This window comes from Siniperca chuatsi, linkage group LG1 (genome assembly GCF_020085105.1).
Source record: "Siniperca chuatsi isolate FFG_IHB_CAS linkage group LG1, ASM2008510v1, whole genome shotgun sequence".
NCBI classification, from domain to species: domain Eukaryota; kingdom Metazoa; phylum Chordata; class Actinopteri; order Centrarchiformes; family Sinipercidae; genus Siniperca; species Siniperca chuatsi.
Window position 1 is genome coordinate 8099894 of NC_058042.1, and position 19226 is coordinate 8119119.

General features: G+C 39.2%; 2 protein-coding genes across 15 annotated transcripts in view; both read right to left on the bottom strand.

Moving 5' to 3' along the window:
- Window positions 1–655: 655 nt before the first annotated feature.
- On the bottom strand, window positions 656–7830 carry scamp2l (secretory carrier membrane protein 2, like). The gene is made up of 9 exons (XM_044208220.1): window positions 7629–7830; window positions 6795–6872; window positions 6595–6681; window positions 6273–6402; window positions 6036–6164; window positions 4915–5074; window positions 4109–4210; window positions 3438–3555; window positions 656–2533 (listed from the first exon to the last, which is right to left on the bottom strand). Exons 1-9 carry the CDS (start codon window positions 7794–7796, stop codon window positions 2378–2380), a joined length of 1128 nt encoding a protein of 375 aa, XP_044064155.1. The 5' UTR covers window positions 7797–7830; the 3' UTR covers window positions 656–2377.
- Window positions 7831–10356: 2526 nt separating this feature from the next.
- myo9aa (myosin IXAa) overlaps window positions 10357–19226 on the bottom strand; it is a 113366-nt gene continuing 104496 nt past the window's right edge. For 7 of the 14 annotated variants that reach the window (XM_044208125.1, XM_044208155.1, XM_044208144.1 and 4 more), the window contains 18 exons: window positions 19034–19131; window positions 18760–18890; window positions 18361–18581; window positions 18017–18133; window positions 17577–17765; window positions 17153–17203; window positions 16811–16922; window positions 15873–15934; window positions 15391–15583; window positions 15131–15259; window positions 14864–14969; window positions 14633–14764; window positions 13884–14007; window positions 13633–13680; window positions 12927–12947; window positions 12455–12663; window positions 12109–12251; window positions 10357–11991 (listed from right to left, as the gene is read on the bottom strand). In XM_044208125.1, coding sequence (XP_044064060.1) covers window positions 11492–11991; window positions 12109–12251; window positions 12455–12663; window positions 12927–12947; window positions 13633–13680; window positions 13884–14007; window positions 14633–14764; window positions 14864–14969; window positions 15131–15259; window positions 15391–15583; window positions 15873–15934; window positions 16811–16922; window positions 17153–17203; window positions 17577–17765; window positions 18017–18133; window positions 18361–18581; window positions 18760–18890; window positions 19034–19131 — 2586 coding nt within the window. In that variant the 3' untranslated portion in view covers window positions 10357–11491. The remainder of the gene's footprint in view (window positions 11992–12108; window positions 12252–12454; window positions 12664–12926; window positions 12948–13632; window positions 13681–13883; window positions 14008–14632; window positions 14765–14863; window positions 14970–15130; window positions 15260–15390; window positions 15584–15872; window positions 15935–16810; window positions 16923–17152; window positions 17204–17576; window positions 17766–18016; window positions 18134–18360; window positions 18582–18759; window positions 18891–19033; window positions 19132–19226) is intronic. The other 7 variants (XM_044208164.1, XM_044208183.1, XM_044208133.1 and 4 more) reach the window with 4 other exon arrangements.

Genomic DNA, 19226 nt, shown 5'->3' on the forward strand with positions numbered 1-19226 from the left:
TAAGTTCAGCGCTTGAGTAAATGTACTTTCCACCACTACTCAAGACAGCAAAAACTTTTGCAGCACATGGCATCAAATCACGACTTCACACCTGCAATCAGATAAACAAAACTTTAAAATGTTTTAAGTATTTCAGACAGTCTGTTTCCTACTCCATATGTTACCTACTATTTACATCAGGACATACGGTAGATTTTCATCCACGTCACACCTACTGTAATATTCTTGCTGGTGAGACACCTTGACGTACAGCAGGTCAGGACCTTTTCTTTTACATGTGACTTCGTGGTGATTATGGAGTCAACTGTGTTGTATCTCTGCACAGTGAATGAGCCAATACAACAGAGTGGTCCTCATTAGGAACATGAATTGGGAATAATGAAAACTTTCACTTTAAGTTTTGATCACTGTTTCACAGTATTAGAACAATTGGTAGAATTAAGATAAGATAGAGCCTTCTAACAATAGATTAAAACTGTATTACTGACTCACAGGGAACATAACCTTGTTATCTAGCTACACCTTTACAGAGATACATCATGGGCCTACGTCTACATGTATTTTACATCATGTAGCTAAGACATTTGGTTTGCACAGTATGATTAAATCTTTACTTAGCAGTCTGTCTTGAACATGATCCAAGTTTTCAAAAGAGAATTTTTTAAAAATTTAATTTTAAGACTGAGAACCGATTTCCAACAAATACCCCTCAAGTAAATAAGTTTTAAATAAGTCACCAATATGTACAACACACCTTAATACACATTCTGATCATCAAAGGGAAAATTCACCATAAAACAAATTTCTCTATATAGACAAACAAAATCAGACAAAACACTAATAACCAACAGCCTTGGACTTAAATCCCCCACACAAAAAAAATGGTAGGTTACATCTGCTTAAAGGCACTGAGGTTACACCTTAACAATGTGATTCAGTGTTACAGTAACAAAAGATTAGAATTGGACACCATATATATATATATATATATATATATATATATATATATATATATATATATATATATATATATATATATTCACAAGTAAAAACATGAAAATGCTAATACCTAACAAGTGTGCAGCTAGAAAATTATCTGCTAACTATCTGCAACTATTCAGTAACACGTGACTTGTATAATTACTATGGATACAAAGTCAAAAGAATGGATAATCGACAGATAGATATTGTGTTCTTTCTGCTCATTAATGCTCTTTTTCTTAGTGAATAAGCCTAAATTCTATATTATGTCAGCAACTTTACATTAATAAACCTGCACCCCGTCTTTCATTTTAACCACAGCAGGCTGCATACTATGACAGCAAACATAATGGCATTCTTAGCAACTCAACATGAATTAAAATGTGTGATCCCAGTTAAACCTTATCTTCATTTGCCCTCAGAAGAGCTTTTTGTCTCGCTTCATCTAAAGCTGATTGAAACAGCAGGAAAAAAAACCTTCATCCCGTCACCTTCATTAATCATCAGCTTATCCTATACAGTATTATACACATGAAAACAGAAAATGAAGTGAGCAAAATTAAAATAACAACTGTGTTCACCAGTAGTGTGACATGCAACATGATGCATCTCCTTTTACAGAGCATCCAGTCTGATTGCCTGAGAGGAAAGTAACTAGAAAATCATCAGAACTTAAAGTGTACAGTATGCATTCAAAATTTTATAAAGACAGAATGATAGACTGGTTACCCTGTAAAGCTCTACATGCTGCTGTAATGACAAAAATATGTATACATACATTATGTGGATCCATCATTCGCTGATGGTAAAACATTCTCATGTCAAGTGTGCTTTTTATATAATCCCAACTCTAAGCACAGAGTTTATTTTTGAGGCCCCAGTATGTTATTTCTACATAAACAGTGAGATAGAAAAATCCTAATACTTTTCACCAGCGTCTCAAACGATGAAAGGATTTAAATAAATGTACCTTTCCACTAAACCCCAGCCCTGTTCAGTGGTGCACTGCAGATACTCTCACATCTACATCTTTAGTCTATGTTAAATCCATTCCAGGAGTTAGTTATGTTGTGATGATGTTTGCCAATTAATTTTTTGTCATACCCACTCTGTCACCTTGTTTTATTCAATTTCAGTTTGTGATTTCCGACATTTCCAAGAATAACCTTTGATAGCATATTTTAAAGTTTATAAGTGGAGAATAGGGACACCTCACTAGGCTGATCTTGTGGAGAGAAGACTTTTCCTCGTCATAAATTACTTGTTTTCTGGCCCTTTTCATTAAATAATCAAACCCCCATCCCCTAAACCCATTGAAGAATATTGGGACATGGTTAGTCTGGTATGTTGGTCAGAGAAGAGACTGGCCTGAGGCACTCAGGATGGGGGAATCAGTCTAATTTCCCTGGGTCCTCCCAAAGGCACCCTGGGCAGCAGATGTGGCAGCACCTGCTGCAGCAGTCTGGACGGTTCGGTTAGTGAGGACTCCATGGGAGAACTCCTGCTGGGCCTTGGTGAAGCTGGCACCTGTCCTTCTGTACTTAGAGTGGACCTGAGGGAATGGGAAAAGGGACACCGATTAGGGCAGTGACGGGTTTATAAATCAGATAAAATGACAAATCACATCTGAAAAATTAGTCAACTCTAACAGTTAACCTGCACATTTTTGGGATTTTCAAAGTGAGGCAAGCCTGAGTAAACTGTGAAAATAGTGTTAACTTGTTCCTGTACAGTTACGTCTGCCAAGGTGCTCGTGTTTTCAGTCCCATTTAGTTATTAGGAGGATATATTTTAAAAACAAAATAAATATCAGTGAAATTTGGTGGAAAGTTATGGACCAAGGAACAAGTAATTTGTTTTTGGTGCAGATTCACAATTTTTTCCCCCCCAAGAATTGGTTGGCTCTTTCCAAATAAATTGTTTGCAGGCTTGCTCAGCTTCCTGACCTGCTTAATGTTTCTGAACTTTTATAAACCTTCAGCAGTTTCTAAATCTTCATATTCCCACTGATGTTTTCTTGGTTGCCCTTTTTTATTGAAGCTGCAGTTCAAAGTTTTTGTCACCACCATTTTTAGCTTATCTTGTTAAGTTTCTTTTTGATCTGCATGCACCCTCACTGAGTTGGAGTGAAAATAAACAATATGAAGCCACAGTGAGAATATCCATATTTATCTATGTTTGCAGCACCATGTTTGACTTTTCTATTTTGGGCAACTTCAACTGATTATAAAGGCACTGCCAACTTTAATTATACTGCAAACACAGTATGTGTAGACTGCAATTTACTTTAAAATAGCAAAATTAGGCTTATGTAACTTACCCAGAGACACATGGTATATTAGACTTGACTGGTTAATATTAGAACGGTAATCAGATTATCTGCAAAGTATAAACTGTAACATGGCTCAATATTCCCTTTTGTGAAGAGAAGTTGTAAAACTTTTACATTAGCATACCATTTTCAGAAGGATGACAGCCAGGACAGTGTTTACAGTGAAAAAACCGGCCACCACCATCATAACCACAGCTACAGCCAAGTTACTGCGGATCATGCTGATGGATGTGATCCATCCACTGTCAAAAACAGAGACATACAAACAAATAACCATGTGTCATTTCACATTTTCTCCACAGTGAGTGTGTACTGTACAGTATACAACAGAAGTTTGTTGGCTCATTTCTCTTTAATTCAGTAATATTCGTACTATTTTTAATGCCAACATCCTAACCTGCCCCAGTGACCAATGGCAAAGCATGAAGTTTGATAAAGTGGATGGAAAACTGAAAAGCCTAATATATTACATGATATAGAAAAGAAACCCAAAGAGAAAAGCCCCACACTTACAAAGCAGCAACCCAGACAAGTTAGGGCAGCAGGAATCTGTCAAAGAGATGCAAGAGAAGAGATACAGGCCAAGAATACACACACAAACACATAGGTGGGAATGAAGAAACACATACCCACATTTACTATGAATCTACCCAAAGCAGAGTGCACAGACTCATTCTTATTAATGAAAACATGTTGTTAGCAATGAACAACCGTCTAATGCTTTTACACCACACCTTCAGACTTTCACCCAACATGCAGATGATTTATTCGGTTAAAAAAAAGGTTACCACTGACCTGTTTCCCCACTTGGGGATCCCTACAGTCTGGATGATGTACACTGCCACTTGGAAGAAAAAGACGAAAAAGAAGAAAAAGAAGCTGAAGGAGCTGTCAGACCTAGAGAGGAGAAACAGGCAAAACAAAGACCATGTTATTAAAGATACATAGTATTTAAGAGGTTTGTAGGCTGCCAGACTAGTAGATAGTAGATATAGATGTTACACTTAATTGAAAAGACATTCAAGTGTACAAGTCACAAAAATTAGTCTATAATTTAAAGCATCCAATTAAAGACTTGTGTTTCAATACATATATAAAGTTAAAAAATATAAAGTGGAGGTTACTCTCAGACCAAAGAAACAATATAATAGTCTGTAAACCCTTCAAAGATTATTATTTTGCAGTTATTACTCCAACTGTTCAATGTATCCAGTGAAGGTCTAAATGCTGTTTCAGATGCGTTTCCTCTTCCAAGAGTAGTCTACGGAAAACACTTTTTTTTCAGTGGAAAAAAAAATTCTAATGACGCAATAACACAGCACTGTAAACTAGAAATATCTGATGTCAACATTTTCTAATATTTTTAATGGGGGCTGCTGAGTACACAGTGGCTCCCATATACTTCCTCTAACCCTGAGTTGGAGGATGCAGTGTTTTATTAGAGTTTTATTAAAGTAAAAAGAAAAAACACTTCTAACTAGTTCATCTGCATGTGTCCTTATTTCTACTGTTTGTACAACAAAACAGTTACACCCAGTCCTGTAAGTGATGTAAATCAAAGAATACTTCTCCATCAGCGCAGGGCTAGTAAAAGAGTGTACCTGAAGGCCTTGTAGACGGGCCTGTACCAACAGATGAAGGACACAGGGGTGAAGAGGATGAACCAAAGGATGGACAGACCAAAGTCAACGCCGTTCTGAGAGTCTGCAGTGAAGTAAGCCAAGCAGGCCAGCACGTTGAGGAAGAGAGTGGCACTGTGGACTGGGGAGACACACAGGAAACTAATGAGCTGGACTGAGGGAGGTGGAACGGTGACTATCATCAAAGACATCAACCTAAGGACAAACGCACCACTCTGCTTTTCAATAGCTACAAAATAGATCATAGTTGACTCACTGCCTTTAAGGCGTCTGTGGGTAACCACAGCAACAGCAGCGCCGGATGGTGTAAAAGCGGATGTTGTGTCACCGTCATTTTGGGGGCATTGTCAGTGTGTGTATGAATAAACGGCCACACAGAGGTGCAGCCAAAAGAGAAGTTACGGTTCTCTTTAATCCCAGCAACTCCGACAGTTTGCCCTTTTAGAGGAATTAATAGGTGTGAGTGATATTTTGATTAAATTGATGTTTTGATTAAATCCATAATCAATAATATGACAGACATTAATGATGTGTAGGTTGTGTGATGGGTGAAAGGGTTTTGCATTGGATTTTTAAAAGGAGTGAAATCGAACTGAATCAATGTACGTTCCACAAAAAGTTCCAGTGCATCTTCTGAGAAACCCAATCCTCAAGTGTCATCATATGAGGAAAAAAGCCACCAAAAATCAACAACAGCGTGTTTATGAATCATGTAATTGTGATATTAAATATTTTACGTAATTCAATTAGCTGTCAGGGTTGTCAGATGGCCTATTAATTAACCAGTATCGTATAGCAAACTAGGGATATTGTGTTGTAAATCATTATTCTTTTGTAAAGTAAAAATCACGATGTGAAGATGCTGACATTTGCAGCCCTACAGGAATAATCTACTGAGGTCAGGTATGCACTAAACCTGAGTTACTTTACATCTCAGTTTAAAAATGAGGTAGACTTTTTAACATATAAAAACAGTCAGATGCCAACTATACTATCTTATCGATCAATGATTCTTTCATATTCAAAAACAACCCAATTTGTTGTGTGATTAAGTATCAAATACTGCATGCAGGGGTACGTACACATCCAGAGGTAGTACATTCTCTTGCAGATCCTGCGGTACTCCTCAGGGATGTCCTCCTCAAAGTCCTGATAGAAGCAGGGATTCACAGGGAAGAATTGGGGAAGAGGTGGCCAGTTGTTCTCTTTAGCTGACAGACAGAAAGATTCACAGCTGGATTAACGTTATGAGTGGTTTGTCAATTCTTATTGTTTGTATGTACAACATGAGTTTACATGCAACTTCTAAAACTACTTACTACCAGTGTTCAGCGGTCTGCCTCCGCTCCTGTTCTGTAGCTCCTGCTCCTTCCGCTCCAGCTCAGCTGCTTTCTTCTCCAGCTCCTCCTGCTGTTTGATCAGATTCGCCTGGCCAGCAGCTGCAGCTGCCTGGTGGGTGATGGGAGAGCTGTACTCTTACCATTGTTAAGATTCTTAAAACAACTTCCTGCTGTATTTTTTCCTCCTAATAGCCCTGTACTCTGGTTAGTTAATCTCAACTGATATATAAAATGGCTGAAGTGTGATTTCATGCCAGCTTATTTAATTTCCTTTATTTGTAAATGTGTGTGTCTGACTCACTTGTGCGCTCTGCTCCACAGAGGTCTGCAGGATGGCGGGTTGAGAGGAGGCAGCAGAGATGGGGATGGTCGTGCCAGAGGGGGCTCCCTGCGGAACGATTGAAGCAATACTGTATTTTAATAAACTAAATAACCTCTCGATGATGGAACAACCACACTGTACATCACATCAGTAGTTATAGTAAAAACAGAGGGGCTAACCATTTCAGTTGCAGAGAAGGGGTTGAACTCCCCAACGTTTTCAGCGACTCCCCTGGTGGCTTGTGTGATCGAGGCATCCTGAAAAAGAAAGAACTTGGTGTTATGATGTATTGCTGAGAAGCCAGGACCCTTCAGTTTTTATTTGGTGCTATGTGTGGAGTAAGCAGAGAGTTCCAACCAGTCCAGGAAGAGCTCTCGTCTCACACCACATTAACTATTAACAGACTCTTGGTCCTGGACCTCATCTGTCTCAGGTAAAACACCATTTCTTAGGTTTGAACAAGTAAGAGGTATTTCTTTCTTTAACTTAATATGTTATATGTCAAGACATATGTTCACCTATAACCATTACTTCCTAGAGCTATGAGATCTGAAAACACTGGGATGTGATAATTACACTAACAAACAAAATCACACCACCTAGTAAAGATCCTATAAGGCTACAAAGTGCGCCATTAAATCCTACACTGCGGGAGGATTTACATAAGCTACCCTTTGGTTTCTATCAATGGCGCGTTGAGGAGGAGTCACAGCTGAAGGCTAAATAACAGCAGGCACCTGTTCTTGGGTCTGCTTACCTGCGCAGGTGAGTTAGCAGCCCACGTACAACGTAAATACAGTGTTTTACAGATAATCTTTATAAATACCCTATAACTGGACTACAACGTGTCATACTTCATAATTGTGCTGATTATTAGCCAGGAAATGTTGAGGCCAAACCCAGTAACCAACCAAACAGGTTTCTGTTGCAGCATATCTCTTTCAGTCTTCACTTTACACGAAAACGCTTCTTAAAACACGGTTCGCACATAGAAAACAAAACAGCAGTCTCACCTGGAAGGGATTTACGTCCACTGGGTCAACGAAGGGGTTGCTGTCAAATTCCGACATTGTGGAGAAAAGTTTTATCTTGTGTGAAATAAACAACACGACAGCTCCTTGTCTCCCCGGCGGCGGCTGCTCCTCCTGATGGTGCTGCTCTGACACTGGGCCTCTGCGCATGCGTGGATCGAATAGGTGGAACGCGTCACCGGAGGCTGACCCGGAGTCATTTGTAATCAATTAAGCCTACCTTTATTTTCAGAAATAATGTCAATTGGTTTCAAACGTGCGGTTCTTGTGACAGTCTGTCTTTACATGAGATCCAGTCTATTGCGGTAAACGTACAAAGTGAGCTCTTTCCTCTGGTCTTTTAAGTTGCCTTTAGGTGCTGTCGGAAATATGAATCACGTAGACGACTGAAGAAACCTGAGTTAACTAGGAAAATGGGAATTTCATATTATAGCCCTATTGAAGGTTGTTTTATTTCTTTTGATGTGGATTTTATTTACTCTGTTGTATTGTTTGCCGCTTTTATCCCATGCAACTGCTTATGTCCTGTGGTCAATGGTAGGATGTAACTAAGTAGGCTATATTTACTCAAGTATTGTACTTAAGTCCAATTTCGAGGTACTTGTACTTTACTAGAGTATTTCCATTTTATGTTACTTAATACTTCTACACCACTACATTTATTTTGACAGCTGTTACCAGCTACTTTGTGTATGTATGTATTTTGTTTGGGTTTTTTTTTTTTATTAAGCCACCGGCAGTATATAAAGTAGTTAAAATTAACCCCACCTTTACCAGCTTCAACATTAAAGTGAACATTAATGGATCAATAATTATAATCCAACAACATAATATACATTATTCTGAAATGGGCCATTCTGCATAATGAGTGCTTTTACTTTTGGTACTTTAAGCATATTCTGATGCTAATATTTTTGTACTTTTACTTGAGTAAAGTTTTGAATGCAGGACTTTTTCTTGTAACAGAGTATTTCTACACTGTGGTATTACTACTTTTACTTAAGTAAACTCAAGTACTTCTTCCACCACTGCCCGTGGTTGTCTTTAAGCCTTGTAAATCTGTAAAGCACTTCATGCCTCTTGCTTGAAAAGTGCTCTATAAATAAACTATTATCATTACTAACCAAGCTGCCTGCTGATACATGCTTAGATAGGAAACATGACATAAATACATGGTGCATAACGGTAATAATACATAAGGCTCCATTACATTTGGGCAAAGAAATTAAACATCTTTTGACTTAAGCACATCTACAAAGACTAGATTTACTTTAAGGGTTGGTTCCTCACAAAATTAACCACCAACCATGGATTGTCTAAATTGTCATTTAGACAATAAAAATGGACAAGGCACAACCCCTGGGTTGAATAAGTCCTGCTCTTGTAAGTTCAACAGTCAAATTACTTTTCAGGACAGAAGCAGCATCTAAAGGATGAACAAATGTAGAAAACGCCAGCTACACAGCAAAAAAGCATATTGTACATTACCTGTTGTCCTAAAGGAAGAAGCTTGAACTTAGGTTGTACTTAATTTCCAACAGATCACTAAAAACAGGCAGTAACACTGTAACATGAAACCCATGTTTATCAAAGATTGTGAAATGCAGTAAGACAAAAAAAAATGGCCACTGTCTGGGCAAATATTTGCTACAATATACACAACTGTACGCTCAGTGCAAATGCTCTTACACAGTAGGGGCTCCTTTTCTTTTGCAGAAGGGGTGGTTGCACTTGTGACCAAAAGAAAGTAGAAAATGTGCCTTGATAACTGATAACTGAACTGTGCTGCTAAAAGTGCAATGGGACTGAAATACAGCAAATTATATGTCTCTGATGCAGAAAAAGATTCAGAAGACAATTCATCCCATACTTTAAGTGAGCCTATAACTTTTACTGAACAGTGGCCACTGTGGTGACAATTACAGGATAATGGTAGATGCTAAAATGTAGTGTAACAGTAGAAGTACAAGCAGAGAAGAGTTATAAGTCAGAAAATTAGCTACACAACAATATCTAGTTTGCTAACATTAGCTGCTGGTCATATCGGACCAAGTAAGACTGTATTGAATGCACTGAATTGAGCAAGGGTGCTTTATATTGCTTATGAACTCAGCCTTTCATCTGTAAGAGAAATAATGTGTTATTTCTTCTTTCAAAAGTTACACGGTCTTAAACACTGAGGGGGGTTTGATTTCCTTGTTTGTCCACCAGACTACACCCTTGGTAATTGTACTGGTATCTATCATATTGGTTTTGCAATGATACATAATGAATCATTGACCATGGATCATTGTAACTAACCAATGTAAAATTCTTCCCTTGGAAGGAGGAGGACATTTTGACATGTTACAGTAGGAAAAGGTGTTAACAAAAATAGAAATTTAACACTGGCTGAATTCCATTCAGCTGCTTCAGTTTCTGGGTCCTGGTATTGTGAATGCTGGCTCACTGTCACACTGTCATCGCTTTACTGGGACACTTGAATAAAACTGAGCCATTGTTAATGTTATTAGTAACACCTGTGCTTTTCCTGCTAGGACAAGTCAATGTCTGCTGTATAAAAGGCCTATTTTCAAGTATGTAATCTACAGTACTTCAACATTGTTGCAAAATCCCCAATCCCCAAAGTATAAAGTATTTCATCATAGGCCTTAATAATAGACAATGTGGAAAAATACACTTAAATGACAAAAACAAACATTCTCATTAATAAAGACAAAAGACATTTTGATTTTATGTTCTTGCTTGGTTGCTATTGAGCAAACACTTTAGAGACAGGAGGTAGGGATGGGTTTGGGAGTGGGGGGATAACAATAGATTTCAAGAATAGAATGGCATTTGTCCACTATACTGTACATATGAACTGTACTGTACATTACAATTGTTGTATGGCTGTTAAGCAGTGAATGCAGGGATTTTATACACATCCGACATTCTTTACAGAGCTGGGATCCCCTTGGCTGGAATACACACCAGCTGACTTGGTCCCTTTGATGGCGGTATTTCCCTTGTAAGGGGAAAAAAGCAGCACAAACTTAAAACACATGAAGTGGTTTTCTCTTTTTCACACATACATGCAGTCACGCATGAGCACTCGGCACATGCGAACACACACACACACACACACACACACACACACACACACACACATAAATCATCCACTGCCCAACCCCACCCCCAAAAAGATAAATATTTGACTTCAACTACCCAGCAGAGGCTGGTGTTCCGGCTTTGTACAGTATTTATACCTGTATATTATATGCTATAAAGAATTTCTGTGACATTAAAATTTATTAAATAAGGGAAAAATAAATTTGCAGTAACAGCACTGCTTACACTGATTGTTATGAACTGTAAACTCATAAAGCAGCTAATAATTGTGAGCTTTAAGTTCACTAACATCCGTGACTCTGTGTTGCCTGATTTCTTCTTATTTACTGTAGTACACTGCTTCAGCTTTCCAGCTCCATAACATTCCCTGATGCTGAGTGGTCTTCCGCATATTCCAACATTCCCTTTTCTCTGTCCTCCTGCTCAGTGCGTCTCCTCTTGGCGCTGAGTAAAGAGCTGCCAAGGCACTATGAGACCATGGGTGGCAATTTAGTCCACAGAAGAGGAGCCCTTCCACTGATTTTTGTCCCCCTGCCAAACATCTCTCCCCCCTCTGGGGGTGGAAACACTGTGCACGGCACTTTGGGACACTTCTTTGCAGAATTGCACAAAGAAAGGCTAAGCAAGAGTGCTTTGAGTAGTGGAAGATCAGTCGTCATTGCTTTACCTCCCACTGAGAACGTATATGCCTGCCAGGGAGTTGAATAGGGAGTGCTTTGGTGTCCCAGTGTCCTTCATACCATGAATTCATTACTGCCATACAATACCAGCTGCTGTGGTATGTCTGGAGGGTCCCTGCCGTGGCCATCACCTTCTCTGGAGTTCCTCAGGCTTGAGTGCTTGGCCCCCTTAAGTTTCTGTTTGCCCTTCTCTGGATTGAAGGTGCCTCGGCTTGTAAACTGGGGCCTTTCATCATACGTGCCTTCCTGATCTCCTGTAGGGCTACTGTCTATGCTGTCGGATCGGGAGGCTTGAGATGCATTCAGAGCCTGTGTCTGGGACTGAGCTGGACCTGAGCCTAAAGAAGGAGACTTGGTGTGGAAACGAAAGCGCCGTGTAGTGGCAGAGGAGGAAGAGGACGATGGGTGGAAGTGTGATGAGGAGGAGTAGGAGGAAACACTGGAGCAAGAGTCCACAGAGTCCAGGGAGTCAGGCTGCCGTCGGAGAGTGCGGCGTCGGGGGCTCATCACGTCAGATCTCCGAGGCCAGGGTGAAGTCAACACTGGACCTCTCTCTGCAAGGGAAGGCCAAGTTAAATTGTTTTGCTTTTTTTCTCCATCTTTTTTTGCCAATTATACATATAAATTTGCAAACTGAAAGGTGAGTTATGATTTCCTGCATAATGACATACCAGAGAAGTCAGAAACGGTTCCCTCAGAGTCCACATTGAGGTTTTCAGAGCTGTCAGCTGTACCGATAGAGGCCTCTGACTCCAGGGTCTCATCATCTGATGCTCGTGGCTCCAGAGTCAGCATCTCAAAAGTCAACTCCTCTCTGCAGAGGCAAACATTGTGATGAGACACAGCTAACAGTAATAATACATGCAAATTGGTAATGTTATTTTTGTAAATTCAGTTCTTTTTTTCCCTTCAAAACAGTTATTGTTTTGATACACTGTCGAATGGCCTTATGATTTAAAGTCGTTTACAGATCATGTAAAATTTTCAGAACATTTTAAGTGTAGTGACGGTGTTTACTTCTCTTTCTGCAGGCTCTCAATTTGCTCTGTCAACACTCTCTCTTCCTGCTGCATGGCTGCCTGCTGATGCTGTGAGATTTCGGGAAACGAGTCCGCTCCCTCTTCAACATCACTCTCTTCTATCACAACGTCAGCCACAGATGGCAGCCGAGGACTAACTGGAGGCGATGGCGTGTGGTAGCTTAGTCGCTGTACATGGCCTTTTCCCTAGGAGACAAATCAAGGGCAGATGTTGTCTTCTCACTATTGTGAATATTAAATTTGTGCTCCATAAAATAAGCAGTTGACCAGCACTAAATGGAAACGGTTATGTTGTCATATACAGTACATTTCACCACTTTTAGCAAGCAGCTACTCGCACATGCAGTGACTGAACCACATGAAATAACCAAGTTTAAAAACAATACAGCAGCACTAAAAGACAGATCAAACCCAAATATAGACACAGGGCAATGATACACAAACTTTACCTTTTTAGCTGCATTTGGCTGCTTAGAGCAAAAGTGAGAAGCAAAAAGAAGAGGAATCAGTAATGCCAGGTTCATAAAGGTCAGTTTTAATGTGAAGTATCAAGGTCTAGCTTCTTCTAGCTGAGTAGCAGATGCTTTCTGTACATGTTTCAGTAGGAATCCTTTCTCAGTTCTTAGAAGTGATACTAATAGTAACAATATCACTGTTGTGTGATATTGATATAGTTGGAAAATGTACAATGAGATTCCTCCAACGGTTAATGAGAAAACATGATCTCTGTCCACAATTTATCCAGAGAAAGTAATGACAAAAAATAAAATCACATTTTCCTATTTCCTATTTTAGATTTCTTATGAGTGAGACACTGATGTAAGAATTTTGTTTAGATTTTAAGTCAAAGAATGTGCTGAAAATGTTCACTTTGTATGTTCCATACTCCAAATTGCATAATGTAAATCTAATTAGAAGCAATTGCATGATTGCATAATGTCCTTACTTCCATGCACAAGAGACAGTTACAGAATACAGTCTGACCAAAAAAAACAAACCAACAGAGGCAGAGACTAAGTGAAGCGATGACTCATGCTTTCGGGATGGAGAAGACGGATGTTAATATTTGAAGAGATGAGACTGTGCAGTGATACCACAACATCACCACTGGATGATGGTTTGGGGATGCAATCCATGGTGTGTGTATATACATACCATAGTGCGCACTATGCTCATAAATCTAACAGCTATTAGTACGGGTTTCTGGGTAAAGGAAAGAACAGGTTAGCGAGGAGAATCTGGAGAGGAGGAAAACAGCTTACAAAGGAGTAAATCAGGGAAGGTATAGCACTGAATGAGTTTTTAGGACGGCTCAGTCAGGTAGATTTAGCAGTGAGTCACTGTTAATACATGATTCATGTGATAACAGTGAGATTAGTCATATTAGTCATATTATTTGATCTTACCATTGACCGTCGAATGAGGGTCAGTCTGCACTTGGCCTTATTCTCAGCAAACTCCAGGCTATTGATGTCCTTTAGTCGTACTTTGTACTTATTCATCTGTTCACAAATGATAAGTTCTACACACCTATGGAGGGATGGCATGAAACAAAACCACTTCAGAAGGACTGGAAATACTTAACAATGTCACAGCAAAATGATGAGTTCATATTAAGTTAACTTTTCTACACAGTTTTATTTATACAGTACAGTATGTGCTTCGTATTTTCCATTTCTTTCTGTCAAGCCCCCCTTTAAAACTTATTTATACCCCCATCCCATTAATTTTATCAACCATTATTGGGGAAATTTTCAGCAAAGCAAGCAAAATTAAACATTATTTTATTGAAATAATATTATCATGGTGTAAGTTATGTTGTGAGTTTTTCGACACGAATGACACAAGGCTGTTCTGCTACAATGACAGTGAACCTGAGAACAACTTCAGTTGACTTTGGTTTTCACTGACTTGTTTGCATGTCGAGCATCACCTTTTTACACTTGTCTTCTCTTCCCTGACAAAAATCTGTCCAAATTGTACTTTCGCTGTCTGAATAAATCTTACTAAACTGCATCTTGATAGATCTGAAAAGAGTTTTGTTAATTGTTCCCACATAAAACAGATGATCCATTCCACTGCCCCTACACTTTGTGAACCACTGCTTTAGGCAAAAGCACAGAATTTATTTGATAGACATGAAATATATTCTTACGCTGTCGTCTTGCCGATGTCCTGGACACTCTGCAGTGGATCAATGGTGTCAGGACAGCGCAGGATACAGGGAGCAAAAACTATAGCCAAGGCGTTTGCTGACATACGGTTTGTATCCTCTTGCAAGGCGATCCTAAAAGCATGAATTTAGTATTAGAATAGTCTATCAGGAAGGAAATGAAGCAGTTTCATGTATTAATCCTACTCTAAAATTACCATAAGAACAGATTACCTGACAAGATGAAATATGAGGCGTTCCAGAGTGTTTAGGTGAGTTCTGCTTAGCTGGTCAATAACTGAATACACTCCTCTGATCATTTCCTTTTTATCTTGCAAAGCTGGGGAGGCATTTCCACAAGACAAATCACCATTAACTGTCACAACAAACAAATATATCTTCCGCTGTAATAAATTGTTACTGTGGACAGGATCTCCAGTGTGATGCATTTGAAGCACTTGAAAACACAATTGAGTTGGATACCTGAAGTTGACTACTTACCCATGGCACGTATAAACTCCTCATACAGCTCAAATGTCATCAGAGGATTAGGCAGGTCTCTCAACCACTGCTTGAAAACACTAGCAATAACATGGATGTTGTAGTCATCCAGATTCATGCTGTCCACATCTGTATGGTAACAAGGAGAATGAAGACAAACCAAACCAACACACATTTAATCCTTTCACAGCCATGTTTCTCAGCTTTAAAAGCCAGATAGCATCATTCATCTGTTAACTACAATCTATAGCAAAAGTCACCTGTGTCGAGTCCCAGCTTGAGTTCCTTAATTTTGTTGGTGGAGCCAGATTTTCTGTATATTCCTTCAGTGTAGAGGCCATGCATCTCAATGTAGTTGATAAGCTTCTCCACAACCAGTGGCACTGTCCTCTCGTCATTAGTCAGACGAGAAACTTCCACTCCGAACTGCCTGGAGGAAAGCTCTGGATCAAACTGTTCACAGAGACAAACATAATATACTCTGTTAAACACATAGACATGTTGTGTATATACATGTAGACACATGCACACAGAAATAAATGACGAATATTTTAAAATGCTTACAAAAATTGGTAATGCTCCAAAAATATATATTCTCAGCCCGCTTTTATTGGCTTTTAAGAACAATCACTGCCAGTGTATTAGGTGGCAGAAATAACACTAGCTACTGTACACAAACTTACTGTAACACAATTAATGCCATAGGACATTGTTGTGCGGGTGCACAATATGGCCGACTCACCTTCTTGCTGCATTTGGTGGTCATCTTCTGGCAGCACTTTCTGTGGCAGGCGTACCGACACACTGGATAAACACAGACAGAGAAATCAAACAGGTCATTTCCATTATCCACAGAAAGGCAGTGCCTCCTCATTATTCAGCAAACTTTGGGACAAAAGAAAAAAAGGTTATCGCTTGAGAGACCAAAGCAGCATTGGCTGGCACGAAGAAAACATCTTGTGCGGAAAAATCTCTGGAAAGACGGAGTCCCAAACCCCATGAGTCCAGTTGAAAACAATCTGATTAGGACTGAGGGGGGAGAGGGGGGGGGCAGACTGAACACAGCTCAGCCTAGTTTGTGTGTGTGTGTGTGTGTGTGTGTTTGTGTACAAGTTAATGTGAATGCCTGTGTGAAGGTCTGCGTGAAGCTAAGGTGAAGTATGTGAGCTGTTGACGCATGTACAAGTAAACACATATTGCATTTTCAACATTACATACAGTATATTTTAGGGCTGCAACTGACAATTATTTTCATTATCAATTAATCTGTTGATTATTTTGTCAATTAACTGATTGATCATTTTGTTAGAAAATAGTGAAAGACACCCATCATGAGTTCCCAGAGGCCAAGGTGTCAGACGTCTTGTTTTTCCAAAGATATTTAATTTAGAATTACATAAAACAGAACAGCAGCAAATCTTCACATTTAAGAAACTGGAAGGATTACAGGATTAATTATTTCTTTCTTTCTTTAATTATTATTAATTATATTTTATTTAACATATTTTAATGAGAAAAAACAAATACTACTTCCAACACCATCCATGGCCTTCAAAACTGTTTATTTAAAAAAGGTTCATAACTTTTTTCAAGAACATTTTTCTTCGATCTGCTGTATGAAATCCAGGGGTTCTCAAGGTCTGCTGAATCCCCGGTGTGATATTTTGCATGCACACTCACATTTGCACACACAGGCACGGTCCATCATCCAGATGAGTGATGAGCAGAATTCACAGTACGTGGGGATGCTGTACTGGGTGGACTTGAAGATGTGGCCGTTATGCTCCTCCACCTGCAGAGAGCAGCAGAGCACAGGTTCTTTGGAGTTCACCTGCAAATTTCCTTTCACATTTATATGTACGTTTTTCTTTTTTTATAGCCTTTCCTATTCAGGTCACTGGTATATTTATATCTTGTTATTCCAAAAAGCAAATGGAGGTGTAGAGGACTGGCTGTTAGAGCAAAATGTTGTCTTTCCTCTCTTATGATCAAGATTGATGATGAGAATGAAGAGAGACTTACAATGTCAGTGTCCTTTTTCCTCCGTTTTTTGCGTTCAGGTTTAGGTACCTGCTGTAGTAAAAAAAGACATAACAGAACAACAGATATGTTTGAGTATTTATTAGATATGTCACTGTATATGTAAGAATTATTAATAAATATGAACATGATGTATACCATAGATAAAATCTCTAAACTCTTGGAAACTAACAACCCAGAGGGCTGATGTACATGACATTTAAAGTTTGTAAAGATAAAAAACCGTTACACATCCAACTGTCTTATCGGATCCACAACTATTAATGCACATGTATTTCTTTAACGTTACCCCAAAACTGAATTAATTCAAAAGGAGCATAAAATGTCTTTTAACAGTTTAGACATCATCCAAAATCCATAACTGTGTCTATTTTTCCGAGCAGGGGAGCCTGTTACGTGTCTTTACCTTGCTGAATGTGCTGTCCAGAAGTTTGTACTCAGTCATGAACTCATCCAGGAAAACTTTAAAGGTGTTGACCCACACTGTGACAGGAGACTCTCTCCAGTCCCTCTGCTCCTGTCGCATGGTCTTCTCCAAGATTTGCTCAAATAGAGCGTAAAGGTCTTTGTAGCGAATACTCTTACCGTCATCCATCTAGGGAGGAAAACAACGGGGTCAGAGGAAGAGCACAGAATGTATCTATCTTAGGAAATAATGTTCAGGTATAAAAGATCTAGTCCAACTATGGAAAATTTGTACTGTGACTTGATTACAATTTTACGCTTCTAATCACTTTGTTTGAGCAAGGGGGGATATCATGAGTGATATTTACAGATGGCGGTTATAATTTTAAACAATATTTTTCAATTTTAAATGATCATCTAAACAGTGTTGACGGCACTTACAGCAAGCGCTGTAGAGTAAGAGTTGAAGATGTTTAGACGGAATTCCTTCAAAGCCTTTTTAAACACGACGTCCACCATGGTGTCCTTCTTACTGTCCTCCGTGTCCAAGTCGTTGATCTGAAATATGACACCAGAATCATGTTAGCATGAATATAGACTACCTGTATCTCTAAAAACATTAGGAAGAGTGTTCAGACATAAATAATGAAAACTCAACACTCAAGTTTAAAACTGTCTTGTATTCATCTGTTACTCGAGGAGTTTTAGATGTTGAAGTACACCTTCAAGCCATGTAATGATCTTTACCCATATGTATGAAGAGAATGAGAGAGAGAATGTGGTACCTTCTTCATGAGGAAGTCGTTCATGCTCCTGTAGTCGTTGGTGCAGGTGAGGATCTGCAGCGCGTCGTTCTGCCACTGAGCAGGTTCCAGAGCCACGCTGCTGATCTTAACACTGCGCCTTCGCTTCACCTTGGGAGATGGCTCCTTGTTCTCTTTCAAGTCTCTGAACCCTCGATCCAACATCAGATCGGGACTGCAGGGGGGCGACATGTTTTCCAGACCTGTTGTGTGGAAGAAAATTCCAGTCAGTGACACTTCAGTGGGAATGATACTGAACAAATGAACTTCAGGTGCAATCAAAAACTTAAAAAAGAGTATTTCAGCACCCAACGTCTCCCATTGTGTAATCGATTATATGAAAGTCCTTAAAATGGATGTATTTGCTTTTGGATAACGCACCCTCTTCCAGCAGTGGCCCAGTGTCTCCATAGTCTCCATCCAGGGAATCAGCCCCACAGATCAGCTTTTCTCTGGATGTCTTCTTATCACCATACTTGGTCTTGCCCCAGAAACGCATCTTACCACGAACCCTGAACAAAATTGATAAACATTCTTTAATTACTGATGAAAATTGTGATCAAAATATAAATAGCTTTAACTTATAAGTGACAAAACCATCCTTAACAATTTCTATTAAGGCCAAGACAAAGAAAAATTATTAGGTAAAACAAACCTTCCATCTTGCGAGTTCTTGCGCAGTGAGTCCACTTTGCCCAAATCTCCTGACGACATGGCTTTGTGCATCTTCTTTTGCTCCTCAGAGCTTGCAGGCTGAAACAATATCAGGTTGGATAACACGTTAAAGACATGGAAAAACCGAAGAAAAGCCTCTCTGCTATGCTTTTCCATGGGGTCTAGTATATTAT